Source organism: Rhea pennata, chromosome 5 (genome assembly GCF_028389875.1).
Source record: "Rhea pennata isolate bPtePen1 chromosome 5, bPtePen1.pri, whole genome shotgun sequence".
Classification (NCBI taxonomy): Eukaryota; Metazoa; Chordata; class Aves; order Rheiformes; family Rheidae; genus Rhea; species Rhea pennata.
In genome coordinates, this window is record NC_084667.1 from 61926494 (window position 1) to 61953731 (window position 27238).

General features: G+C 40.7%; 1 protein-coding gene across 3 annotated transcripts in view; it reads right to left on the reverse strand.

Annotated features, from left to right (window-relative positions):
• BRF1 (BRF1 RNA polymerase III transcription initiation factor subunit) overlaps nucleotides 1-27238 on the reverse strand; it is a 170811-nt gene that overhangs the window by 97608 nt on the left and 45965 nt on the right. For 2 of the 3 annotated variants that reach the window (XM_062577184.1, XM_062577186.1), the window contains exon 4: nucleotides 5542-5573. The exons of the other annotated variant lie outside the window; for it this stretch is intronic. In XM_062577184.1, coding sequence (XP_062433168.1) covers nucleotides 5542-5573 — 32 coding nt within the window. The remainder of the gene's footprint in view (nucleotides 1-5541; nucleotides 5574-27238) is intronic. 3 annotated transcript variants of the gene reach the window in all.

The window sequence follows — 27238 nt, forward strand, 5'->3', positions numbered from 1 at the left end:
TAGCTTTTACTGCAATATTTTATATTCAGTCCACATTTAAATGAATTCATTTATAAATGAATATTTTATAAATCCATTATGTAAATATTATCATAAATCCATTTATAAATTTATAGTGGATTGCCACTATGAGGTTTGTTCTTTTCTTTTTCAATGAAGATTCTTCAGCAGGAATAAATCCCTCAGAGAAAAAGTATGTGTTTACCAAAGCACAGCAAAACAAGCCAGTTTTACCCCAAAAGTTTTTACAGGAGAATTTAAGATTCTATAAGGCGTTGTCCTTAACCAATAGTTAATTCCTGCTCATGTGACAGATGTATTTTATTTTAGTTAAAAGCAGCCACTGCGGAAGAGATGGCTTTCAATAATTTAGTTACATCTTTTGAAGAAACATCCTCCTACTTATTATACTCTTTGCCCTTCGCAATAAATCATTTTTCAGAGACACGGTCATTTCATTTCATATCCATCAGTCATCAGATGCTGACCATGAAGAGACACTCCTATAGAGGGTGGGGAGGAAGTGCTTTTTCTTTTTCTTTAATCATTTCTCCTCTTTCATAATTTCCATAATTTTCTTCCACATCATACCTTATGTGGTCAGAAACACCAGCATACTTCCACTTTTGCAAATAATTATTAATATTTCCATTCCAGGAACAAGGAAGTTCAGCTGTTGATCAATCTAACACATTCCAGAATTTAAAACGCTTTGGAAAACAGAGTCACACATTCATACTGTTACCAGATCGCTTTACCTTCCTGATAGCAGCGATCAGTAACGCTGTAAGCACGCTCTAGCAAAAATACTCGATAAGTTTCCTAAATTCATGAGTAAACATCCTTTCCCTAGGAGCAATTTTCAAAAAGGCTTTGCAAGATCATGGGTTGGCATCCTGCGAAAAGGCTGCAAAGGCTGGCAGTGGTTAAGGTCTTCTGTCTCTCGGAAAGACGAAGCCTGGGCAGTTGGACCTCACTGCAAATTCACACTGCGAAACACCCATGGCTGCTTGCCTAAATAATTAAGCAAGCATGAAAAGCAAATGAGTTTTTAAGGAGAGTGTCTGTTGCTGGGGAAAGAGGCACCTGTGGTTATTTGATTCATTATTAACATTTTACTATAGTAATGCATGAAGGTCCCAACCAGGTTGTTTAAATTAACTCAATCAACATACAAATTTGCATAGGGGCAATAAAGGCAAATGCAGTCAACAAGCTAATATCTTTAAATGAGCAAAGAGTATTAAAAACAAAGCAAATGAGTATCTTTAAAAATTATTCTATTTTTACCCTTCTCCATATAATAAGATGAAGCTGCTTTTTTTGGTCTGTACCTCAACCAGAATATTTCATTTACTCTCAAAAGACAAACAATGCATGAAACTACAGGTACGTATTGAACCCATCTTGTCAGCCTGCAGCTCAAGAAGAGACACCAATCCAAATTAAGCAGCTTGCTGTCAAGCTGTGGTGCAAAGCATTGCCTTCAGTCTGGGGCCTCCTACGGGAGAGTCTGCCTCTGCTAATCACATATGCTGTAGTCCTCATATTCTTCCTCCAGTATCACAGCTGTACAGTAAGCCTTATAATAATACCAATTATGCAAGAAAGTAAAATAATAATTTGTGACAAATGTAGAGGAATCATGGAGGCCAACGCTGCTTCAAAATCTACAAGTTTTCGAAAATAGCTCACAATGAAGATCCTTCTAGACAAGATGAAATTGTTACTTGACAACATGAAGAGAGGGGAACAGGGGCTTGAGAGTAAAGTTTTGAAGTGGAAGAGAAACTGAGACAAATCCAGATCCATTTATTAATGTTCCCTTCTTGTATACCCTCTTCCCTTACCTAGAATCGAAGGATAATTCAGGTTGGAAGAGGTCTCTAGCCCAACCTCTTGCTCAAAGCAGGGTTAGCTATGAGATCAGAGTAGGTTGCTCAGGGTCTTGGAAACCTCCAAGGACACAGACCTCAAAAGCTAAGCAACTAGTTCGAACACTTCACCGTTCTCATGGTGAAAAGCCACCACGTCTCTCATTCAATTTATGTCCGTTGTTGCTCATCTTCGTGCTTCACACTGCTATAAAAAGAACTCGGTTCTATCTAACATCTTTTCAGAAAGCATTAGCCTTATTTAACAGCAGAACATACTGGAAGCACAATAAAAAAGATACTACATTGTGCAAAAATCAGAGATCAAAGCATGGTCAACATCTCCTCCTGAAGTCTTTTATGACCAGATTGCAAAGACTGTAACATTGGAGATGAGAGCAAGATAGAATGAATAAATAAAGGGGGGGGGGGGGGGGAAAGAGACAGACAGAGACAGACTGCCATTTCCCATGATCAGAAACATAACATTTTACCACACTGAGATCAAAACTTTAGCCAAGTCATCCTCCAGGTGGAAGGAATGAAGGTGCTCTGAAACAGATGAGCAAACACAAGCTGTAGAAGAGTTGGGCCAAGGCTGGACAAGCTTCTTAACTCTCCCAAACAAGCAAGGCCTGTCAGTTAGACTGGAGTAACAAGAAAGGAAACAAAAGGCTTGATTATACACCTCTCTAAAGACTATATTTGCAAGTAAAATGCAGTATCTGAAAATATAAATGAGCACTCTCCCAGAATGACAGCAATGACTGCTCATGCTTCCAACTCAATCAAACTGCAGCATGATCCTTCCCACTGTACCAGGAAGGAGCCTGATTTGCAGAAGTGGTCTGTACATTTTCAGATCGTTATGCTTTGAAGTCCAAATGCACCAGAGGCATATTGACTCTGATGACACTTCCAGAAGAAGTTTCTACGATAGAGGACATATTTCACCTGGAAAGAAAATGGGACAGACAAATGCCCCCAAAAATGGAAGTGTCAAAAGAAAAAAAAAGGGGGGGGGGGAATTTTGTTTTATTCCAAGCTAGTACCAATTTTGAAGTTCCAAAACCTGTGATGAAATGAAATGAAACTATTGCTCTCCAACAGAATAAGCCAAACTCCCACATCTCATCCTTACAGGAGAAAAGCTGAAGATGACTTCTGAACCATAGACTGTCCATTAACAATGAAAATTAAACTAGCCCCTTTGTTGATATTTTTAGCAGCATAATGCTATACTAAAAGCATGCTATACTGTACAGGAAGGCTTTTTCATTTTTTTAGAGAGAATGGGGGGCCAAATCCTATAGCAACTTTATGAAGACAGGAAGAGAGGTTGTACAAGCAGCACAGACCAGAGCCTAGGAGGCCACACAAGATCCATCCCTTTTTTTTTTTTTTTTTTTCTTTTTTGAAAAGCTAACCCTAGCAATTAGAGGGGGGGAACACAGAGGTCACGAGACAAATAATGACTTGCAGGCAGCACCAGGTTCTAGCTTTCTCCCTATCAGCCTTACTTTTAGCAACCCAAGTTTCTGAGGTTGTGTCTGAGCTCTCCCAGCACCTGCAAGCCCCGGTCGGTGGTCACCGATGCAGAGGGAGCAGCGTGGCACAGCATTTATCGTCCCTGTTGCAAGATGCTAAAGGAAGCAATGGGTGGCCTTTTCCACTGGCTTTCATTTATCCTTTTCGCTGGTAGCTGGAATTAGAAGGCTTACTTTTGTTCTTCTATCAGATGAAGAGACACATGAAAGGTTGTCGTGCCTCCCCCCGCCTAAGGTACTGGAACATACTTGAAGGTGTTCTGTAATGTTCTCAGCAGCCTCTATGAAGAGGCTCCACAAGGCTTTACTTAGCAACGTTCTTCAGGAAATTCCACCTCCAGCAGCAGCAGAGCTGCCTCAAGTAGAAAATTCTACTGAAAATTGAGTAGAAAAACTCAATTTGTTGGTAGCATCCAAGCAAGAGTTAGTGATACTCAGCAGTGACTCTTTCTTTTCTTCTCTCAGACTTTCAAATGACATTTTTTCCTGACAGGAGATTAATATCTCTCTCATTTGTGACCGAGAAAAACAATTATCTCGACCAGTATTACTTATCTTGTATATACAAGTCAAAAAAAGGTAGTATTTTGGAAAGATAATACCACTGCTACTACTTATTAAAAAAAAATAAAAAGTGACAACCTCCTCTCAGCTTCAGAGAGCTGTCCTTGAAAAAGATACTTCAAGGTAATAATACAGTATAGCAAATTAATTCCTTTTCTTTCCTAGGCATGCAGCCTTTGAATGAAGGCCGATCTAAAGCAAAATCTACTAAAACTTTCTGCCTGAGTAGTAACTGTTTTGCCGCCAACTTCAAAGAGATCTGAAGTAGCAAAAGCTAAGAACCACCCAGGAAGCCCTTTGCAGGTAGCTTAACTTCACTTTAGGCATGTATATAGTTGATCAGGGGGACTAAAAAAAAAAAAGAAGCTTTAGAGGAAAAAAAAACAAAAATAAAACAAAAAAATTAATACAGGACCTAAAAAGCTCTTTTCTGCATTCTTAAAAAGGACTTTTGTTTCTGGTTCACTACAGAAAATAATGACATTTAACATCCCTGTTTACTCCGATTCATCACTTAAGCAGCTAGAAAGTAGAGAACCTCAGAAATCACAGACAGGTAATATTTAAATTGTGTTGCTGCTTCTTCCTCTTTCTAGAGGAGATTATTTCCACATTACTAATTTATTTCTGACTCTCCCATCTCTTCAGTTATCCGCTTTAACCGTCTGCTGTTCATGTGCCCCATCTCACCACCTTTTCTGGCTGTAACGTATAGGAAAAATTTAAAAAAAAAAGTGACTGCCCCCTTCTCCCCAGCAGATGCAATACCTCCAATTCTCCATATTCTGTGAACAGTCGTCATATGACTGTGATTATCCTATTTTGTAACAAATGGTATGAAAAAATCACCAAGTGTTTAAAAGAAAAATAAGCCTCTCATTCTACATACACAATATTTGGTTATAAATAATCAATATTAATTCAATGAGAGTTTGGCAGAAATTAAAAAAAGTTGGTAATTTTTAGAATTGAAGATTCATTTGGTTACCGCAATTCTCGTGGATTGCTTTAAGCAATAAATAGGCTTCAGAAGGATGCCATTTACAAAGACAGCTGGGAAGGCAAAAATAGATACAACTAACCTACTCACATTGTATGTAAAACAGTTTTAACACTGAGAAAGAGTGAGACAGCTTAGGTCAATAAGAGCTTTCTGTTTCCACATACAGAGCAAGTTCACATTTCTCTTAAAATACATGTTATAAAGCAAGTCTCTCTAGCGCACTAATCTGTTTACACAGTATTACCTACCAAAAAAAGTTATTTCTGTCTTCAACAACTATTATTGTAAAAATGTGCAACACATGACTGTGTGCCACTGCAACGACCCTGATGGAAGGATTATACTAACCGCTGATGCATTATTTGTAACATTAAAAACAAAAATATTTTACATTTAAATTTGCTTACCAAACATCCTGATTAACAAACTTGGTGATTTTCTCATTCAGAATTTTTTGACACCCTCCAAAGCCCATACCGATAGCTCTTTGCTTGCAATTAATCTTAAAGCTTAACAATTCAATAACAGGTACAAACAAAAGTAGATACAATACCTGAAGGAGGTCACTGAGGTCGAGTAACATGTCTGTGAAGTAGTCAAGGAATATAATGCTTGTTAAATCAGGCAGCGTTCATTTTATTATCAACCCAAAAAAGGAAGCAATAAGCCCAGGTTTAGCTGAAGCATGGCAGAAGGGAAGCACCAAGCGGGTGCTTGGGTGCTACCGGGGAGCATCAGTCCCGCTCCGAAGGAAATCCCACCGGAACGAGCTCCCAGCACGGGCTGTGCACGTCGGACGATGGTCTCGGACGTGACTCGCACCTCGTTTGAGAAACATAAAGCATCACCTGCCTCCTACGCTCAGGACACCACGATCCCGCTGCGCAGAGAAAGCGAGGGACGAGCAGACTAGGAAAAGCGCAGCGCATTTCTTTCGCCCTCCTCTGCGGGCACCTGCCGAGGAGGAGGGAAGCAAACGCCATTCCGGGCTCTCTCCTCCGACCAGCAAAGTCGGCGCCGAGCTCCTGCTCCCCCCATCATCTTGCTGAATTGCTAAGAAAAAAAGATCAGGTCGCAGCCTGCTGCTCCTCGTGGGCACGCTCGGAGCTCGCAGTCGTTCCAAAACGAGTCCAAACCACTAAAGGTTTCCATTAGGTTTCACTGGGATTAAGCACACGCATAAATACATTGTCTTACCAATATCTAAAAAGAAGAAAATAAAAGCAGTTAAGCCTTAAAGGACAAAGGTGGCTTTTTCACCGATGCGCAAGCAGTGAGCGCAGGCTGATTTCGACAGCGGCCAGCCAGGTGAGGCTGTAAAAGAGCTCTGGTTTTACGATTAAAAAGAGCGTCAAGGTAAAATGCGAGGGACCTGCCTATGGGGAGGCTGTACGTGCGTTTCCATATAGTAATATTTTAAGAAATCCAGTATCGGGAAATGTAGAAATAGCTGCAAGTTATCTCAGTATAATTTGGTACGTTTTGGTAAAGTAAGTATTAGCATATATAATTTTTAAAGTATATCGGACTAATACATCACAGATTTTCCCTGGACATTATCAGCTGTGGAAGAGGAATAACTCAGATAATGTAACCAGTTTATATATAAACATTTGTCTCACTAAGAAGTTTTATCCTTGAGCACTTCTGTCCTTAGTTTGCATTTAAAATTGTATGAATTTAGTATTCCAAATTTGATACAAAATTCAACACATCGCATTATGTTAGTATTACTAGGTGAAAGTGAATTTTAGCATTAATAATACAGTGTAGTAGTATATTTAATTAGGGGAACTCTCAGTAATTCTCTGAAAAATCCAAAATCCATTAGAGAAAATATTGCACAAACCATTAAAGTAATCTTAAAAATTTAATTCAGTATTAAAAAAAAAAAAAAAAAGTTCTGAGCAACCTAAACAGTGCAGTACTGAATTCAGTGCAACGTTTTGGTCATAGGAGTGACAAAGGAGAAAACGGAAAGAGTTTAGTAATAAAAGGCTAAGAACCCTACGCACTGCCAGCTCCCCGAGGAGGGAGGCCCACAGGCTTTGGACTCATCCAGCCCGACGGGCTGAGGCTCGACCGTCAGCGCCGAGCTGCCCCGGAGCTGCTCTGCGGGCACTGCAGAGACACGCAGAGGATCTGCGTCACAGCCTAATCCAGGTCTCAGGTGAGCTGGAAAGCTAGTTTTCTAGCCTCGGCCTTTCAGCTCAAGCCATAAAAATCTGTACGCTACTGAGGATGAAGTATTCTTCATCCTCATCAAACTGTTAAAAACATCCTAGCGGAAGACCTACACTTAACGACACATTACGAGTGCTCCGGCTTTATTACTTAAATACACACATACATATATATATATATATATATATATATATATATATATATATATATATATATATTTTTTTTTTTTTTTTTTTTTACACTGCATGTGGTTGCAGGCACAAAAGATCAGAGCCAGTAAGTTGGGAAACACTAACTTTGCAGCAAGTCAGAGCTATGCTACAGCTGCTTAAGCTGCGGTTGCTTCGCTCCTTAGAGAAGTTAGTTCAAGTGTCCAGCGAGACGGTAAGCAAAGGTCACCGTAAAAATGCGGCATTTCTGCATTTCACTCGAGGTAGCCTCCAGCAACGGCACTCCGCGATCAGCTGCGCAGCTGCTAGAGCGAAGCAAAAGCAAAGGGGAAACCGGAGTCACGCAGCAGCACCGGCCCGGCCTTCGGCGCGCGCCGCGGGCACCGCTATCAGCGGGAAGTGGTTGTAAAAACAGGCAGTTGTTTTCAAGCTCCGTTTTAGAGTGGGAACAGCGCAAGAGGACGTACAACAACAGCTGAGAACGGCAGATAATGCGTAACGCGTATTTTAAAATTATATAATCGTTAAGATAAATGTTTTCTTTGAAGCAGGAAGAAAACAATGATACTTTAACACACACAGCACGCCAGCGCGCGGAGAAGTTCTCAAAGGGATAAAAAGCTACTGCTACCGTAGATACACGCATACAAAATACCAGAATATAAACACAAAGGAGCTTAGGTTATAAATGGACCCAAGTGGGGAAAAAAAAAACAAAAAAAAACAAAAAACAAGCCTCCACACTTCCACCATTTCGGCTGCTTTGCTTTCACTGTTTGTTTTTTAACCAGCTTCACCAAGGTATGCAATTGACTGCCCATCACTGGAAATTTTCAAATTAAAATGAGATGAACCTCAAGGCTTTACTTCAGAACGCTTAATTCAAGAGACTCCTTGGACCAGCGCGAGGCCGGGACACTCCCTCTTCTGCCTTTCTAATCTAGCAATCTGCGGATAATGCGAGGGCGCACTGAATCACGGCAACGATGATCTCATTCTCAGCAACACAGGAAACAAAAGTTCACGATGAAATGAATAGTACCGGAAACCTAAAACCCAAAATACCAAAACAAATATGCATTTGTCCTTACATAGGCCTATGTTTTATATGTTCCAGCAATTCTGAAGTATTTATATGCAGCAAAATCCCTTTGGATTTTAGTACTAACATTTCCCAGGAGCAAAACTGCCATTTGGCAAAGTTATATACAGACACACAGGAATAATTGTGCAAGATCTTTTGATAACTGTAAACATCTATTAAAGCAACAACCACAGTTTAAGTAGACTTATCCCTTCTCCTAAAAAATATTGCCTTATTTTAACATGTGATAGAAGCTACAATAATCAGGGCACTGATAGATTATTTCTTGCTACTGCAGCAGAATTCTAGCACTATAGTAGCCTGTCACGCTTAGGAGATACAAGCACACAGGAACAGCATGGAGAAGGCAGAAAATCTGATTTTTTTTTTTTTTTTTGCTTTTGTACAGTAGTCTCAAAACTGTTACTTATATTTTAAATATAATACTTGAAAAATTAGACCCGCCTCTGAGAGAGGACTAACATCTAAGGAAGCAGGGCTGCAATCTATTCAGTAGAAATGTGACATCAGTAAAATCTGTGCTGTCCACTAGTGAAACACTTCCTTTTTGCATTTGAAACCAGGATGCTTTCTATTGCTAACAAAAATTATCAACAGATCCATTAAATATATAAAATATAAAAATATGAAGTCTCTCTCTGTACTGAACAGCACCAATACAGCTGGTTGCAAGCAAGAAAGCAAAGATCAGTGAAAAATTTGAGTAAAAAGCCAAAAGAAAAAAAAATCTGAATATTATATAGAATTTTTTTCAAATTTTAAAACAAACAAAATAGTATAAGCTACATCGAGATGGGAACTTTGCAGAAGCACTTAGGATACCAGCGCATGGAGCTATGACAAAAGGGTGTGCTGACAAAGAAGTGCAGTGATACCAGGATGGAAAAGTACTGACAGCGTTTGACCGATCTCAAACCCAGTTTTTCATTTTCCATTTCAAACCAAATTAAAAAAAAAAAAATCACCTTTCCATATTTTCATACAGCAAGTGAATTTCTCATTATGACTTATCACAGTTAAATCTGTGCTGCTTTACAAACTTTCCCCATGTTTATTTAGCAATTAAATAAAACTGACTGACAATACTAATTGCTTAAAGTAAACATTTCTCTTCCTAATTACACTGAATTAACAGGATTAGAAAATAATAACCAAAACCAATTCTTTTATAGAAAGCTCATTTCTTAAAACTCTAATGAAGCTTTTATGCTAAAACCCTATGGAGCAAGTTTCCAAAGTTTCCTAAGTTTGTAATTTTGTCCATGCAAAAAAGGAAACGCACACAGCACAGGCTATACTAGAGTATATCAATAACCAAACTGCTAAGCACAAATGCCATTTTCATAACATGTTCACTTTATTTACCTGCAGATAAATGGATAGGCAAAAGGAGGAATGCATTTTGGCATGTATTTGGTTTTATTTTCTTTTCACAAAACTGCCTGTCTGTATTTCATAGGATTATATTCCAAAATGCCTAGCTGTTAAAGGACAAAAAGCACTGCTGCGCTCCTTCCCCAGGCGCAGCGCATTTCGCTAGCGGTCCCTTTTCATTCCGTGCAGCTCCTTTGCCTTAGTCGTTATGAGAAAGTTGATCATATTGATTCAGCGTTGTACAATAACCGAGGTACACCTTTTAAAAAGCAGACTGACAGTGAGGCCACCTGATTTTATGGCTTTACCTGAAATGCCTAAGCTAGAAATCTAGCTTTCTAGCTCACTTGAGACCTGACTTAGGCTCTGACACCAATTCTCTCCGTCTCTCTGCTTCTCCATCTCCAGTGCCCACGCTGGAGCCTCAGCCCGTCAGCCTGGGTGAGTCCAAAGCCTGCAACAAGCTATGTCAAACTTCAGACTCCCAAATGCATGTACAATCCCGTCTATACAAAATTAATGCTGCAGCCTTTTCTTAATAGTCTTCAAAGTCACTGCCATTTACAGTAACATTTTCAAAAGCGTGTAACCCTAGCTGAATATTCAGCGAACGTTCAGCCCTTTTGAAAATGCTGCCCTTAGAGAATACAATCTTTAAAGAATTCAGGCTAGGCCATACCCCCGGTGTTACTGACTTTTAAGAAAATAAATCTGCCCTGTGTGATACTACAAATTATTTAGAGTCATGTATAAATTTATAACACGGTGCAACACAGCAAAGGTATAAAATGCATTTCTTGCCTCAAAATGCTTGTACAGTCAACCCCCAACAATTCAGGAAGCTAGATGGATAGAAGCAGCAAAGAGTACGTGAATAAAGCTAAAGAAAGATAATCCAGCCAGTCTATTTACTTTGGGAAAAGAAAATTAAGGCATAGAATGAAAATGTAAATATTAATTTAAAAGCTGTTTTTAGTGCTGTGTGGTTAATCTACAACCTGGATGAGGTGGCCATATATAAATACAAGCTGGCTATATTCAAAAAACAAAGAGTCTCCAAACATTAAAAAAAAAAAAAAAGACTCCTTCCCCTGAGCAGTAAAACTGCACAAGCCCTGGCGAGGAAAACAAGAGAGGTTGCTAGGAGAAGCGCGTTTAAGGAAGAACTTAAAGTGGGGTTGGCAGACAGGAATGGGAGAGAGGCACCATGAAAGGAGCAAAGCTCCGACCGCAGGAGAAAAGGAAAGGAACAAAGTAAACAGTAAAATCCCCGCAGAAAACACTGGGTGCCCGAAACAAAGTTCTTACAAGCAGGTGCGCTTACTCACGCGTGCAGATTTGCACAGTGCAAAAATTTGCACAGAATGGGCAAAAGACAAACTTCACCATGGGATTTAAGCAAGAGCACTTAAAAAAAGCATCTGGGAAAGGGGACAGCAGCAGTAACGTGTAGGTAAAGGTAGTAAAGGTAAAAGGGATTCAGCTCGCACTCTTTTCCCTGCATCCAAAGCCTGCAGAGGTTACGACCCTCCTACCGACAGTGAAAGAAAAGAAGTTTCACAGCACTCAGAGGTGCGGATTGGGAAGATTTATTCTGAGGTGACAACTACGTATTCAACCCAGCACATGGCATAAAAGCTCGGAAACGTGAATCAGCTGGCAGGGATAGGAAAGTGGGATAAATTAGGCGCAGAGAAAACCACCCCTTGCCCAGAGGTGGCGAATGAAGAATGGCACGAGCCTTACGCGGTGCTGTTTGCAAAAGTCAGAATAGAAGCGTTTGGAAAGATTTTTTAAAGGATTTTAAAGCTATAGTTTGCCCAGCACATTACACCAATACGAATGAGCAGAATAATCTCACGCTGGCTCACACCAGCTGCCACCACCCCTTCCACTGGACTGCTGCTTGTGCAGCAACGTGGCAAGCCAGGGAACTGACTGAAATAAGCAGGTTTTTTTTTTTTTTTTTTTTTTTTGGTCTGTTTTCAGCTGGATTAACTCCCCAGTTCTTATGTAGCTGCACAAACACCTGGGCTGATACAAGGGAGGGGAGGGACTGGGGGAGGAACGAGCAGGCAAGGGCAGAGCGAGACGACTTCTTTCCGAAGCCGCACCAGCTTACCCCGGCTTAACGCATTCCCCCAAACTGGAGCCTGCGACAAGCGCTCAGTCCCCCGTCCCACCTACTCAAATTACTCTTTAAAGTCGCGCTATTTGCGGAATTCTCCCCAGCTTGCTCCAAAACACAAAGACCTACCTTATCTCAAAGAGAAACCTTAAAACAAATAAGGAGCAAACGCCTGCAGAGTAACTGCTTTATAGCAATCCCAAATTTGATTAATGGGTAACACCTTTGCTGTTTCAAATACGCACACGACTCCCGCGCAGAAGTTCATCAGAGTGTTGCTGCAGCTCACACACGGTAAACGCACAGATAGACTTTTAGAAAAGTAGTGCTACTCTGCTCCACTAAGCCAGAGCAAAAACAGATTCTATAGATACAGAATGTTTTGTATTTTCCATACTAGAAGCCAAGTGTTACATCTTTGCTTGCATGCCCATACTAAGCCTAATGCACTAGTATCAACTGCTCCTTGGAGATTTATCTCCACAACATCTTGCTCAGCCAAGAGGGCTGCAGCTGTTGCACAACTGCCCTGGGACGCAGCAGAGTTTGCCCAGTCTCAAACGCCACTTTACGGCTGTCGTTGATGAACTCCATCTACCCGTGTGCACACGTTACCTAATGTCTTACACGTAAACAGCGTCACTCTTTCTTACCTAACAGAAATTTACTGTCATCAGTGGCCTGATTTAAAAAAGCAGCATAGCTTCCAAAAGGAAGGAAATTCACCCTTGCCGTTCCGAGGCTGATGACTTCTCAATGGCCTTCAGTGGAAAACCCAACAACCAAACGTGTTAAGTTTCCCATGCTAACAGGACTTCAAGAGAATTGCATCAATATATGTTACTTAACATATTTCTACATAGGACTATTCACTGTGGCAGAAACCCGTGCAAGTCATAGCAGCACACAGGTACACGCAATTTGCCATTTTCTTAAAAAGTTGTTTTCTAAACTGGCTTTACCTTATGATTCATAAATAACAGCTTATCCCAAATGAGTTACTGATAAAGCATTTTACCGAATAAAGCATAATGCATCTTGCACAGGCTACGCTTTAGAGCACTGCTGCACGAGTGTCCAAGGGAGGCGTACTTAGAAGTTCGTTTCTACTCACGTTGTTACATCCTTGGACAGTTAGCCCGGTGCCTGGGGGTGCACCACCATACACACAAGCTACGGAGTTAGCATGTTTCACTTCACCACCCTGCAGGCAAGGCACAATGTGCAACCGCGTCCACACTTCTAGCTCACAGCGAGGCAAAATGGAAAGGATCACTTGTAGCTGGCGCTGTCAGGACGAGAAGATACCTTTACTTCTTGCGAGCCCAATTCACTCTCAAGGAGAAAGAAAACGAAAAAGAAACTGCACGAGCTTTTCTAACCTGAAAAATGTCAAACACCAATTTTAAGCACCTTCCAGGGCTAGAGACAAGTGATGCATCATACTTAGATACAATTCTCAACATGACGCAATCCTCTTCAAGGACATAAAATACCAGGTTTTAAATTTAGCATGAATTTATGTCTTGAAAGGTTACCCCTAGAACAAGATTAAATTTGGTCCTTGAACATGTTCAATACTGCAGGGGGGAGGAATGAGTTTACACTGCTGGGAAGACACACCACATATCTGAGGTTTTAAGGTAGCAAACTTTCCAGAGGGTTCAATTACTAGAATATTATCTTAGAGATGATCTATTGAACAGGGAAAGTACAGTCGCAGGCATTTGAGACGCTTTGTATTTTATCTATGTGAGAGGGTGGGAAATAAATACCTCTCCTTTGGAATCAGTTTTCTCCACGAAAATGAAAGGCACTGTCCGGAGGGAGCGGAGGCTGGGGCTCAGGACACTGGGCTTCTGTTCCCAGTTCTGCCACCACCCTGCCCTGCAGAAAACGCTTCACCCTTCTATACCACACTTCTATAATGGAGACGACAGTTTTGCCCTCCTTGGTAAAATGCTTTCAAACCTTCTGATTATTACACACATTTTTAGGACTCTGAGATTGTCAGGTCTCTCCCACGAGTCAGAGATGCAACCTTGCAAATGCGTTTGCAGTACAATCTCCCAGTAGTTAGGTTTATGGTAAAGAATTATTTTTCACACTGTCTCCTTGCCCTTGAGAGACCAAGCTATATGCTGTCCTAAGGCAAAGTCCCAATATACTCAGTGAGATCACAATCTGTCAATCAACAGAGAAATTTGCCCATCTGCCCAAAGATAAAAAAAAATAAATAAAAAAAAAAAGCTTAACAGCTAAGTGACATACTGAGTCCTTTATCATGAAAATACAGGCAATCCACACTACATATTCAGCCCCTCCTCTCAAGCATGCCAGGCCTAATTTTCATACCTCAATTTCCCAAAATAAATGGCTAAGAAGCTCCCATAATAACCTTAAATTCCTTTATTCCGTTTAAGATGCAATTCAATTTTGCACCAGTTAGCTCTAAAATCACTCCATAGATGCACATACCAATTCTCAGCGTTTAAAAAGTGTCAACTGCTTGCCTATCATTTACTCATCTTTATGAGAGGATCCATAAGCAGCAATGGGAGAACCCTGATAGGGGGAGAAGGGTAGAAAGGGGGCAGAATATGCACAAATAAATCCTAATGGAAACGCTGAGCTCTTCAGTACGCAATCTGTTGTAATTCTATACTTGTCACAGATACTACAATTCAGTTGACAGTACTGTCAATATTTACTTCACTTAAGTAGGAACTTGCAAAGCATTTCAATACAATGTTGCATAGCATCAGTTAGTGAACGCACTGAAGTTAATTTACTTGCAAATGGCATTTCTCAAGTTCTTAAAAGTTAACAACCTTCATTAAATGCCTTTAAACAAGATGGAAAATGAGGAATCTTCTCCTGAAGTGTCATTTTAAACTTTTATCCCTGCATTATCTTCTTTTGAATGCTGAAGCAATGGCAAGCACTTATCTCATGTCTCTCTTACAGCACAGAGACTGCTCTTTCATTATCAGTTTTTAAGAAGCTGTAAACTTATCTCAGCTGCTGGAATTCTTCATGAGAAAAAAAAAATCAGTAATGATGTACATATCATCTGCCTCTGGGAAAATAAAAATTGCCAGTGATATGCTGGGAACGATCTTCTCAGACTCCTTTCACACAGTGTTGCAGTAGTTTTATCGTAACGAAGCGGTGTAATTTCAAATAACGTTCTACAGTGCACTGACTGCAATCTCTTAAAAAAAAAAACAGCTCAACTGAACAACGAATAAGAACGCTATCGTGGATCCCATGTTTACAGCTGCTCGCTGATTGTGTCACATTTGAAGAGGTTTCAAGAAAAATAACTTATTTCTTCGCTGCTGAGACTTAGAAATTCAGCATAGAATTTTGATGTCAAGTTCAGTACAGCATCAGAACTAGAGAGGCTGCAAAACTTAACACTTTTTCCACAAATAGCTAAAAATATAGTTGCATAAGTATATCTCACTGTCTTGCCAAAATCAGAGAGAAGAATAATATGCAGAACAGGACTCCTACGTTCTGGGAGGCAGTGAGCTGTATAAGGTACAGACGCATACAGGACACAAAAGATCTAGATCATATTACTGCCCTGCTAAACAAGTCATTTTGCTGCTTTTGTGCCTCAGTTTCCCCAACTATAAGATGAGGATCATAATACTGACCTGCTCTATAAAATACTATAAACTCTATACTTCAATAGTCTGGACCCTCAGGTATGAGAGAGCAAACCAGAGTTGCAATCCTGCTGCTATGGCTCTTTACGTTATGGTCATTATAATCATATATTATATATTAGTAAAACAAAAACTAAAGAAACACAGAGAAATAATGCTGAGAGAAACAAGTCGAATGAAGTATACCCCCTCTTCGCTACAGTCTGATCATTCAACCAGGAAAAGCTTCTACTTGCTTGCTCTTCTACCCCTGCAATTCTTGCATTCTCGGCTGCAGAGCAACAACAGCTCCAAAAGAAGAACAGTCATCTTGAAGGCCCAACAAGTCTATTGGTTTTGAATTCCCCTTATGGAACAGGATTCAGGTTTTCTGCTAGACCAGAAGGGACCTTAGTCACTAACCCTAAAATCAACGAGCGCCTGTCACTGCGTTTCTACTGTCAGGAGAAGACTGAGTGCTCTGGATTCCGAGCAAAGAGAAATCCTCCGTATACAGTACAAGCCAAACACAAACTGCGAAGCAAAAAGACATTTCAGAAGCACCACTGAGAAAAGCATTACCTACTGATCACTTTTACATGGCAACCTAACTGACGGGCTCAGCGAACACGGGACAGCACTGAATGCTGCTTACCTTGACTTCAGCAAGGCTAAAGACGCAGTCTCCCGTAGTACTTCTATGGTCACATTAACGAGATACGGTTTGGATAGCTGCCCTATAAGGTAGGCACAAAATTGGCTGGACTGCCAGGCTTAAAAGGGCAGTGATTAATAGCACAAAGCCCACCTGGCAGTCAGGTACTACTGGCATGTCACAGGAGCAACTGTCTTGACCAGCAATGAGATAGCACGACAGAAGACACTCCGGGCAAGTTCAAAGATGATATTAAGTTAGGGGAACGTAGGGGAGGATCGGGCTGCCGTTCAGAGGATCACAGCACACTAGAGAACCAAGCTGACAGGAACTTCAAGAAGTTCAAAGACAAACGCAAAGCCTTACACCTAAAACAGAATAACCCTGGTACAGGCTGGGGACTGACCAACTAGGGAGAAACTTGCAAAAAAGGACCTGAGGGTCCCCACGGACAAGTTGAACATGAGGCAGTACCATGCTCTTGCATTAAAACCAAGCACATACTGGGCTCTATTAGCAGGGGTGCTGCCAGTAGTCAGGGAAAGTGATTATTTCCCTTTTTTCAGCACCTGCAAGGATGCCCCTGGAGAACTATGCTCAGTTCCAGGTTCCTAAGTACAACTGCTGTTGTACTACTTGTTTTCCAGCTTCTGTTTTAGATACTTTCTTCTGGTTCTAACCACCCACCTCTCAACCAGAGATCTTTGCTCTTGACTATGCTCCCAATTTCTCCAGCCGCAACAAAAGGGAAATGACCAGTTTTACCAGCCACACTGGTAGGACTGTCAATATTGTCAGTGAAAACCAAAGACTGGAGACACTTTTCTCATCACTGAATGACCAAGAAACAGCTGGGACACAGAAACCACCAGTTTAAAGGGTGAGGAATGAGTACAGCAGCAACCAATACTTGAGTTTGTCTTTTCTCACAGTAAGAGCTTAGAATCTAAGTAGAAGACAGAAGGTAGATTCTAATAAATATCACACTGAAGGTTTATGAAATATTTTAAAGTGGAAAAAGTGTTATCTAAATATGTGCTAAAAATAATTATTGGCAATGAACTGGGTCCTCCAGAAGTGATAAGAATGCAGTGATCTGGGAGTCCCTCAGAGACAGCAGTACAGATGCAGTCCATCTGTTGCATACTCTACAAGACTGATCTTTTAAGGACCAGAAATTTTCATTTAGAAGAGAAAATGTAACTTGATTCTGCAGAGCTTAATGACACTCACCTGGGAAAATCTGACTTTCAACTCCAAATAAGAACAGAATAGACTGTTCTCTGGTTTCAGGTACTGATCAAGACCTGGCAGCTGAAAACCCCAGATGTTTCTGCAGAAGAGACTTCTGCAGCAATGACTTATATTATCTTACATTTTTTCCTAATTTTGCTGAAGGTCAAGGATGATCCACTGGTAATTTCAGTGGTAAATATTCCTAATTTAGAGGTTCCCACTCTTTCATCCAACAGGAAAAGTCACAGAGAAGAGCATCTGTAATCTCACAACCTTTGAAGCTGAACAGGCAGAACTCCATTAGTCTGAAGCTATGACTTCATCAGGAAGAGGGGGAAAAGAGGAGTTTGTGTTCTCAATGCAAGTTAGCTACCAGGGAACCAAATCCTTGCACAACAAGGACAGTGTTGGTTTTACACACACTACCCAGTTAAGTTAAACTCCCAAATTTTCTACAGTCCAACATGAATTACTAGCTCTTTGTCCTAGAATTTTGCTATGTGTTGATTTACCTGAAAGGACATTAACAACTTTTTTTCCCTTGGACACTGCAAGGCCAAAAGGCTTTCCACAAACATAACAAAAGTAAAAAGGTCCAATTATAGAAAGAAAAATATTGTAAAACAGATAAGGTGAGAACTTCTGATAGTAAGATGGAGGCAATGTTTAGAGTTGTGCTTTGTATACAACAGACTTACTAGCATTTCAGTTAATCACATCCTGAAGTCATACTGCTGAATATGTATTTTTATTGCACGTTTTTCTCCTCATACTATAAAGATTATGGGAAGTGGTGAAATAAGATCTACACATTTTTTTTTCACAGTGTAAAAGACTTTTTCCAGCCTATACGATTAAAAGATTTTTCCTCTCTTTCAGAATTTGCTTTCCAGCAATATATTTTTTGTTACCACATACAAACTATCTGATATACGTTCACTGTACCTTTCTGCAATACAAAAGGCATCTGGGGAGTACTCTGATTTCTGCTCCATGCCTTGGCATAAGTTATGACTTTATTCTTGGTAGATGAGCCTCCATTGAAGAAACAGTTATATATCTCCCTTTAAAAATATTGATTAGCAAATCTCATAGCACTTTACCAACACATGCAGTCAAAACATTACTGAGACTACTATGTTCCTCCCAAACTGGAAGGATGTTGAAAACTTTAAATGATTCACTTACAGCTGATCTAAATATAGATGAGAGCGCTGCAATTTATGTTTTATTGTCAAATGTTTAAAGGATCAAATCTAAAATACACAATACACAAGCTTCAAAGCACACATTATCTTGAACATCTTATTTCCAATATGCAGTCAAAATAAAGACGACATGGGGAACATTTTGCTTCAAAAGCAGATCTCCAGAAGAGATCAAGGTTTTGGTTGTTTGGGGGCTCGTTTAAGACTCCTGTTTTCCCAAACTGCTGAAACTGGATAAGATGCAAAGACAATTTTCCCTCTCGAGGGGGAGAGGCGCACACATCGCCATGCGATTAGGCATGACATCACTCATACTTCGGACAACAGTGAGCCAGGCTGGCAATTATTCTGAAAAGACATTTGCTTTTGCCTTTGAGGAAGGACACGCATTTGCCACAAGACAGGCTAACAGTGAAAAGGCTCATCTCACATTTTGCTTGGCATGAGATTACCAAAAAAAAGTCTTTTAAGAAGCATTTCCAGAATGCAGTTTCTGCTTGAAGACTGTCATAAAAGAAAAAATCCTAGTGACAAGCATCTGAAGAAATAAGACAGCTCTTGAAAAATACTTTCACTAATTTTTAAAATGCTTATACTTTATTAGGATGTAAGAAACCATTATCAAAACCTCTTTCAAGATAGGGAAAAAGGCCAGGTATGAGAATGACTTGTGTTTTTCCAAAATAAATTTGAAAAGTAGTACTGTTTCTCTGATACACTTTCACTTTGTTCTTATAACATCATACAAAACACAAAATAAGACTGTGTGAGACTTAAGAATATGATGAAAGTGGAGACAGTTTTAGAAGACCATGCTAAAATAATATTTGCAGATAGCAAGTACAGAAGTGCTTGTAGCTGTCAATGCAGTGGCTTCTACTTAACCTATTATGTATTACTGGATCTTAATTAAAGTATTCAAGAATATAGATTTGTCTTTTAAGGCATCACTCTTACTATATTAAAATGCAAATATACCATTTTCAAAACTATTTTGATGAACAAGAGCATTTAATTTTCTAATTGACTTCTAAAACATTAGAATGCAAAAATCATTAGTCATGGCTAAAACCAGGAATATTTTTCAGTGAATGGATCAAAAACATCAGCAATTGATCATGTTTGGTACCAGAACTTACTTAACCAAAGCAGTAGGGTGGGGTTTTTTTGTTTTTTTTTAAGGGAGGTAGGGGTGCAGAGAACGAAGGAGAAGCGTCTCCTCCAGTCCCATGCCACATCCAGCATATCCTCAGACAAAAGCAAAAATGTGATACACAATCACTAGCCATTCCCCATTGCTTTTTAATGGCTGCTGTTTACAATATAGTAGCTCCCATCAGGTCAAAACACTACCCAGCTAAATAGTGTTATTGCCTGTACAAGCACCAAAATTGAGATCCAGAGATAAAGTTCTGAATTAAGCAGAGAGCCATCCTAATCACTTCCTCTTGCAAACAAGCTTTAGCGAGACTGTTAAATATTTATTTTCACAACCATGCAAGGACTGCTGAAGGTCACATCAGAGGTGTGATCCCCCTTCCTCATCTTCCTGCCGCTGTACGTGTTTCATCCGAAGCAGGCCCCTCTGCCTCCCATGCACCACGCCGACCCCCAGCCCAGCGCTCCTCCCGCCTTCGCTCACCTCCTTAGCTCCCGCGGCCCCCACCGCTCTGTTTCGAAGCGTCACCCCCTCGCGAGGGGGTGCTGGTATTTGAGGGCTGCCCCTCATATTTTCTATCCCAGCATCACGGATGCTTTCTTACTTCTTCTGTTCCCTGCCTCTGTTTCCATCCATGCTCGCTTACCACCACGAGAATGTCTCACCCATTCAGAAACCCCAGTCTGGCACTGACCTACTGAGAGGACAGACCACGCACTGAATTTAAATACTTTATTACATGCATTAAAAAAAAATCTGGGTCAGATTCTTCTACTGCAAGTAACTCGGTGTTGCACAGGGCCCAGCGCAGTGGCAGAGCGCAGGACTGCCAAACAATAAACATTTGTTCTACCTGCCCATACTGTAATTTAAACCCACAGCTACAAAGGCTTCAGGGGAACTAATTCAAACATCTACAGAGTAAATCCTGCGCCTTTGTGGGATCATGACAACTGTCTCTGTCCCAACGCAGAAAGGTGCGATAGGCAAAGGACCTCCAAAATTAAAACAAGCTGTGTGTAAAGTTCTTTTGTTAGCAAAATCTGTATTTTTCAGCAGTCGTACTCATCAACGTGTTTTGAGAAAAAAATGCTTGAGGACTTGAATCATTTTGCTCTGTTAAAGGAAAAAAATACACACATACACACATTCCTCCCATCAAATTTTCCAAAAAGGAGTGTTTTGACCTTTATTGTTCAAAATTTCACTTAAATGGGGAAAACAAAAAAAACAAAGCTATCAAAACCAGCCTAAGTCATAATCTTTATAGGCCATCCTGCAACTCTGTCGCTCGCTTTATCTCTAGACACTTGGTTCAATGCTGCATTATGGAAAAGTTGACAATTTGAGCCACCTGCTGGGTGCCAGTAACCTAAGGGAAAAAAAGTTGGCCACTCCTCTACACAGGAGCCACTGCGAATTTTGGCTGTGGATTTGATGGGGGCAGGATCAGGTGTCCCCTTGCCAGAGCAAGAGGTTAAATACTTTTCTATCCTGAGTCAGTAACAAGTTAACAGAAACGCAGATTTTCAGAGTGTACCATTCTTAAACAAAATATTAGCCTACACACACAAGACTGCAGTCCTCCTCCTTTTGGATAGTATATATAAAAATCCTATTAGCTGGAGAGATCAACATTCTTATCTGAGTTTCCAGGATGCTATAACATGCAAAATTAGAGCAGCTCTCTTAAGTGGGTCAATTATCACTACTGCACTTACAGCAGCTTTTCCCCTCCCTCTCTGCAGCATCCACCATGGGCATTTAGCACAAGCATTTAAGCAGTAACACTTCGAGCTGGCACACTTCACAATGTTATCACTACTGCACTTACAGCAGCTTTTCCCCTCCCTCTCTGCAGCATCCACCATGGGCATTTAGCACAAGCATTTAAGCAGTAACACTTCGAGCTGGCACACTTCACAATGTAAAGTTCCTACCCCTTTTTTATTTTCAAAAATCTTAAAAGGGTAAAGAAATTCACTGAAGTACAGACTCTCCGTATTAAAATTACAGTCTCCTCATGGACAGCTTCAATGACTTTCAGAGACAGATCACCCTGGAGAAAAATGCTATTTAGCAGTCACCCTCACCGTTTTCCTACCACGCCTGAGTTACGCACAAGTGAGGTTTTTTGGCTTTCTTCCCCAAGTGATCAGAGCAGCATCTGAGGGCCATTTACCACCTCCTCAGCCCTATCCCCCAGGTGCAGAGCCCACAGTCAGTCTCCCAAGCTTCACATCTTGTTCTTCTTAAGAGGGAATTCTTTTTAAAAGGCACTGCAAACAATCAGACACAAGTGGAACAATTCAAGTGTCAAGCACAGGTGCCCAGCATCACCTTCGATACCACCGGATGAAGATATCAGCACAGGACTCAACAGATGCAACACAGGGGAAAACCAAGCTCCACTGGAGTACGGCTGGAGATCAAACAAGAGACCTTGCAGCAGTGCAGCACCATCCCCAGCCGGTCTTGTGGGTGCCGCCTCTGCACCCATCGCTCAGGTGGCTGCCGCCTCTGCACCTATCGCTCAGGTGGCTGCCAGGAGCAGCCTGTGTGGTGAGAAGAACAGATGCAAGAAGTGAGCCAGATGGTGGACTGGCCCCCAAACAGCAGCAGGACGACACGGTTTCTAAAACAAGCTCCCTTGTGCAACAGCAAGTGGACAGAGATTTCCCAAGACACAAGGTTTAAAACACTCCACGTGATTTGGGCAAAATTCAAATTAATGGCAAATAATACTGCAGAGAGAGGTCTGCTTACAACATCAGCTAGTACATGGAAAGGAAAACTTGTCTACCTTTCCCTCTGACAGGAACGATGAAACACTTCATCCCCTCCCCAACATACTTCATACTTCTCTGCACAGCAGAAAGGTGTGAGGCAGTACTGTTAGGTGACAAATGCAGATGATTCTGCTGTGCTCTGTGGAAGAGAGGTCTAGATACGCTGGCTTTGGGTCATGAGCCCCGCTGCTCGATGGAGCAGGCCCAACCTTGGCTGGAGAGAGGGTGAGCAGGAGAAATGAGGGTGCAGAAATTAAATTTCTACAGCTGCCACTGGCTACTCTCTTCTCTAAATCTCTATAGCATTTTCTCCTGTAGTACAAAATAAGAATGATCACACGAGCCATGCATTACAAAGTTGATGAACCACTGGGAAATATATGCAACTAACATAGGGCATCAATAGCCACATCATAGTTCAGGTTGCAAAATTCCATTAATAAGCTGAAAAAACTAAACTAACTAAAATCCATACATTCAAAAGCAGGTCACTTAAAACTTCATTTTGAAGAGAGTGCACAAGTCTTTTCCAAGACTTCTTTAAGTCTAGAAAATAACATCTTACCACTTTTTAACCACACAAAAAGTTCTAGGGAAATGAAATAATTTGATTTAGTAAATATGACACGTATTTTTAACTACCCAGTTTAAAATCAGCTTTTAATCTCTTATGTTCTGTCCTTGTCACAGAACACTTGCATGCAACAAATTCTGAATGCAACCCTATTAAATCAAAAGGGCAATGACTAAAAAAAATAGTCCATAGGAGAAGAAAAAATGTTTTTATTAACTTTCTAACTAGAGCTCTAAAATGCTGTTGATTAAAGTTTAATTTCAAAAGTTAACTTTTTAATTGGGAACACTAGGGCCTGCTGGCTCCAGTAAGCTTAGTAGAGGTCAAAAGATTGTTGGAGACCCAATTTTTCATTTCTAATAAAAAAAGGAAGCCTTGCCCTTTTCCTTGCAAAGATAGACCTTGAAGTGTTAGTAGGGAAACAAAGAATGTATCCATCAAAGGCTCTCACGGTGAGGTTATACAAAGCCTCCCAAGACAGTGTGGGAAGCCAACAGAGCTTGCAAACGCTCCAAAGGAAATTAGCTGAACTTTGCTTGCAAATTCCAAAAACTGCGAATGGTTCAGTAGCTGGTACCTAATCTAGGATTACACAGACCCAAGTTCAATTCCTTACTCCATCACAGATTTTCTGGGTAGCTTTGAATGCATCCCTTAACTTCAGTTCTGCACCTGGAAAATGAAGATAAATACTCTCAACTTCCCCTTACTGTGACATGAAAATAAACACATTAAACTGGGAGGCAGTCAAATAGCTTGGCAATAGAGCACAAGCACTGCAGATAGATAGGAAATCCACATGGAAATAACAAAGTCCAGCCCATTCAACAAGAAGATGCCCGTTTTTTTTTTTTTTTTTTTTTTCTCAGACCCTGCTTGCCTGATGAGAGCCTCTCATGTCTTCCTGATTCTGCCTCAAGCCAAAGGGAGGCTCATGGAGTGCAGAAAGCAGAGGAAAAGTATCCTACACCTTCCAATCCAGTGTAAGTTCACACATAACAGAAACCACGGGAAGCAAACTTTCTCCTGCTCACACCCTCAAATTCAGAGGCTACTTCTCCCATACCATTCGCTGACAGGTTCCTCCAAGAACAGTTCAGAAGAGAGGCCTGACTTGGGTGCCCTGGACCCATAGGAGGAGTCCATCTCCTTCCTCTGACGACTCAAAAAGCCTCTGAAGACCAGCTGAATGACCGGGACGACCAAACTTGGGGATGTCCAGCTGCAGGCTGCCCTGACCCTGGGCGGTGGGAAGGCTGCAGAGTGAGGCCACTGCGCCAGTGTCCTTGCAGAAGCACGAGGCTTCCACGTGCACCCAGGCTCATCAGCCTTGCTGCTGCAGCAGGGGAAACTTGCCCCAAGTTTACCCCCACAGGCAAACACGGGCATATTTACACAAGATAGCCGGTGAGGGAACTTTGTGAGAACTCTTCTCATGTAGAAAAGGTTTTGTTTACTAAGTGCTACTAAGACAGGATTTGGTTCACAACTAAGGGGGCATTTTTTCAGAGACCTTTAAAGAAAAAGAAAGAATGGAGGGGTAGGCACAGGAGACAGAGACACTTGCAACATAAAACATCACTGATAAAAAAAAAAAAAAAAAAAAAAAAAGTAGGTGACGGGGGTGAAAATATTACAAACAAAACAGTGTACAGGTGGAGTTTTTTTCTTCTTTAAGTAAGAGTCACGTATAGCAATAAGGATTTAAAAAGTAATAAAATGTGCCCTGATTAAAACAAACTGATCTCCCCCCTGGAAAATAAAACGCAAGCCTCTCCTTATTTCAGCGCGACCCCCAGGGCAGCCACAGGTTGCACACAAACCCTTAAGTCGGTCAAAACCTGCGCTTGACTCTTCCAAAGCACTCGCTCTCGGGAACAGCAGTACCAGCTAAAAAGCTCTTTGTTTCCATTCAGTCATATGTAGGGGTGGAAGAGCTGTTCAAAACATTAAAGAGAAACAAGTGAGGACTGTTACTATTCCAAGAAACAAATTACAAGCCAGATTCTGCAACGTACAGAGCGGTCACGACGCCAACTGATGTCAGATGTCACCGGAAATGCTCAGGATCGCTCCAGACTGGACCCTGCGAGTAGGACAGCCAATTCTGTCAAGCCTGACTTAAAATCATTACTTCTTCCATGTGTATTTTGCAGTATGTCTTTATTGCTGACATTAATAATACAAATGCATTTTATAAAGAGAATAATATCAAAGTTTTCACCGGTAGTTCATTGAAAGGATGAAACACCTCCCAGATTTAGCTGATAGCTAATAAGCCATCTTCCCTTTAAAACACTGCCAACCTGTATAAACAAGGTGAGTAAATGAAAAGTCACGTTAAAGTTACTGGCTTATGGGTTTCTGTGTCAAATAAGCTAACAAAAAACAAACCGATATAAAATGATTTCAGATCTCAAATATAGTCCTAAATTTTCCAAAAAACTATAAATAAAAGCTGTACTTTAGATACTTTTTTTACCTGAAAAAAGTTTTATAACTTAAAGAGAACATAGAGTATATTTGTATTACTTAATATAAAAACGCAAAATATTATTTAGACAACACATAAGAACCAAGGAGAACTTAATGTTTTTCTGTTTCATACTGAGGTTTATTCAGGTAAAATTCAAACCATTCCATTAGACTTGGCTAGAATTTTCCTTACATTTTCACAGAGGCTGGTTGGCAATAAGCACATTATGAAAAAAGCAGGATAAGCAGATATCTGCACAAGATAACACATTCCATCCCTCAAACTGAACTCAATGCAGACAATTAAATCCTGTTCTCCAAACCCTTCCCACTCGCTCAGTTCTGCCGCTGGTGAGTACAAAACATTTCTTGCACTTCAGCCCCTGACCACCTCTGGCTGCACCTCCCCAGGCCACAGCTTTGCTCCTTCCATCACAGCATTTTTTTAAGAAACATGCTGCCTTCTGTTTCAAAGGCTAATCCACTCCTATCTAACCTCTCTACCCTCTATGACTCCATCACTCCACCGATTCATTTGGGCAGCCCAATACGAAGGCACTGCCTCCAGCTTCTGAAAATGCTGCTCTTGGCATCTTCTTCCGTATCTCTTTCTTCTAAACTACATGCTCTGATCTTCAAAGCCTTAACTTTTCTAAATTCCTCCCAAAGAATTTCCTCATAAAAGCTCCATTACAACAATGTACGCTTAATTGTCTAAATCTACAGTTCAGTGGAATTACATAAGTCTGTTATAAATACTGATACGCTTTGTACAGCGCCTCTCTCCTCTCTGCATGCCATCCTCGACTGCTTTCTCCAAAAGACCAAAAGCAACTGGAAAGCTCATCGTTACCCTGAACGTGCAACTTCATTTTCGGTAAAGTCTCTTGCTACTTTGCCATCCTTTACAAATGCTCTTGGTCTGTCTGGATCAAAGGCTTTAGGAGTAAGGCTGCCTCCTATTGCCCACTGGTATATTGCTAGGCTGGAAACAAATACAACACACTGATAATGGCCATCCTAACTAGTCTGTAGAGACTTGAGTGTATTTTGATTTCAGAAGCCAACAATACATACCTGCGGCTCTCAGTTTTCCAAATTTCTAATGAAAGAGCAAGATACCCAAAGAGGAGGTAATAATTCAATGTTCAGAATCCATGGGGGGGGGGGAAGAACCTCCTAAAAAAAGCACACTGGACCTGAAATACTAAAACACACTAATGGCTTTCCAAAACACAGGAACACAGGCATAATGCATCCACCATAACCTGAACTCGCTGTCCCAAAGTAAAAAGTTCCCATCTTTAGAGATTTTCAACACAGATAAATTCTTAATGCCAACTACAAAATGAAGTTTATGTAATGGATTTCAAAAATCACCACTAACAAAAATGAGCCATACAGTCATGCACTATCACTTCCTGATTCCCAGATGGCAAAGAAATCACACAAGAGAAGATGAAGTACTTTGTGATATTAATACAGACAACAGAGATCATCTTTGCAGTCTTATTCGTACCATACTCCTAGTATTTTA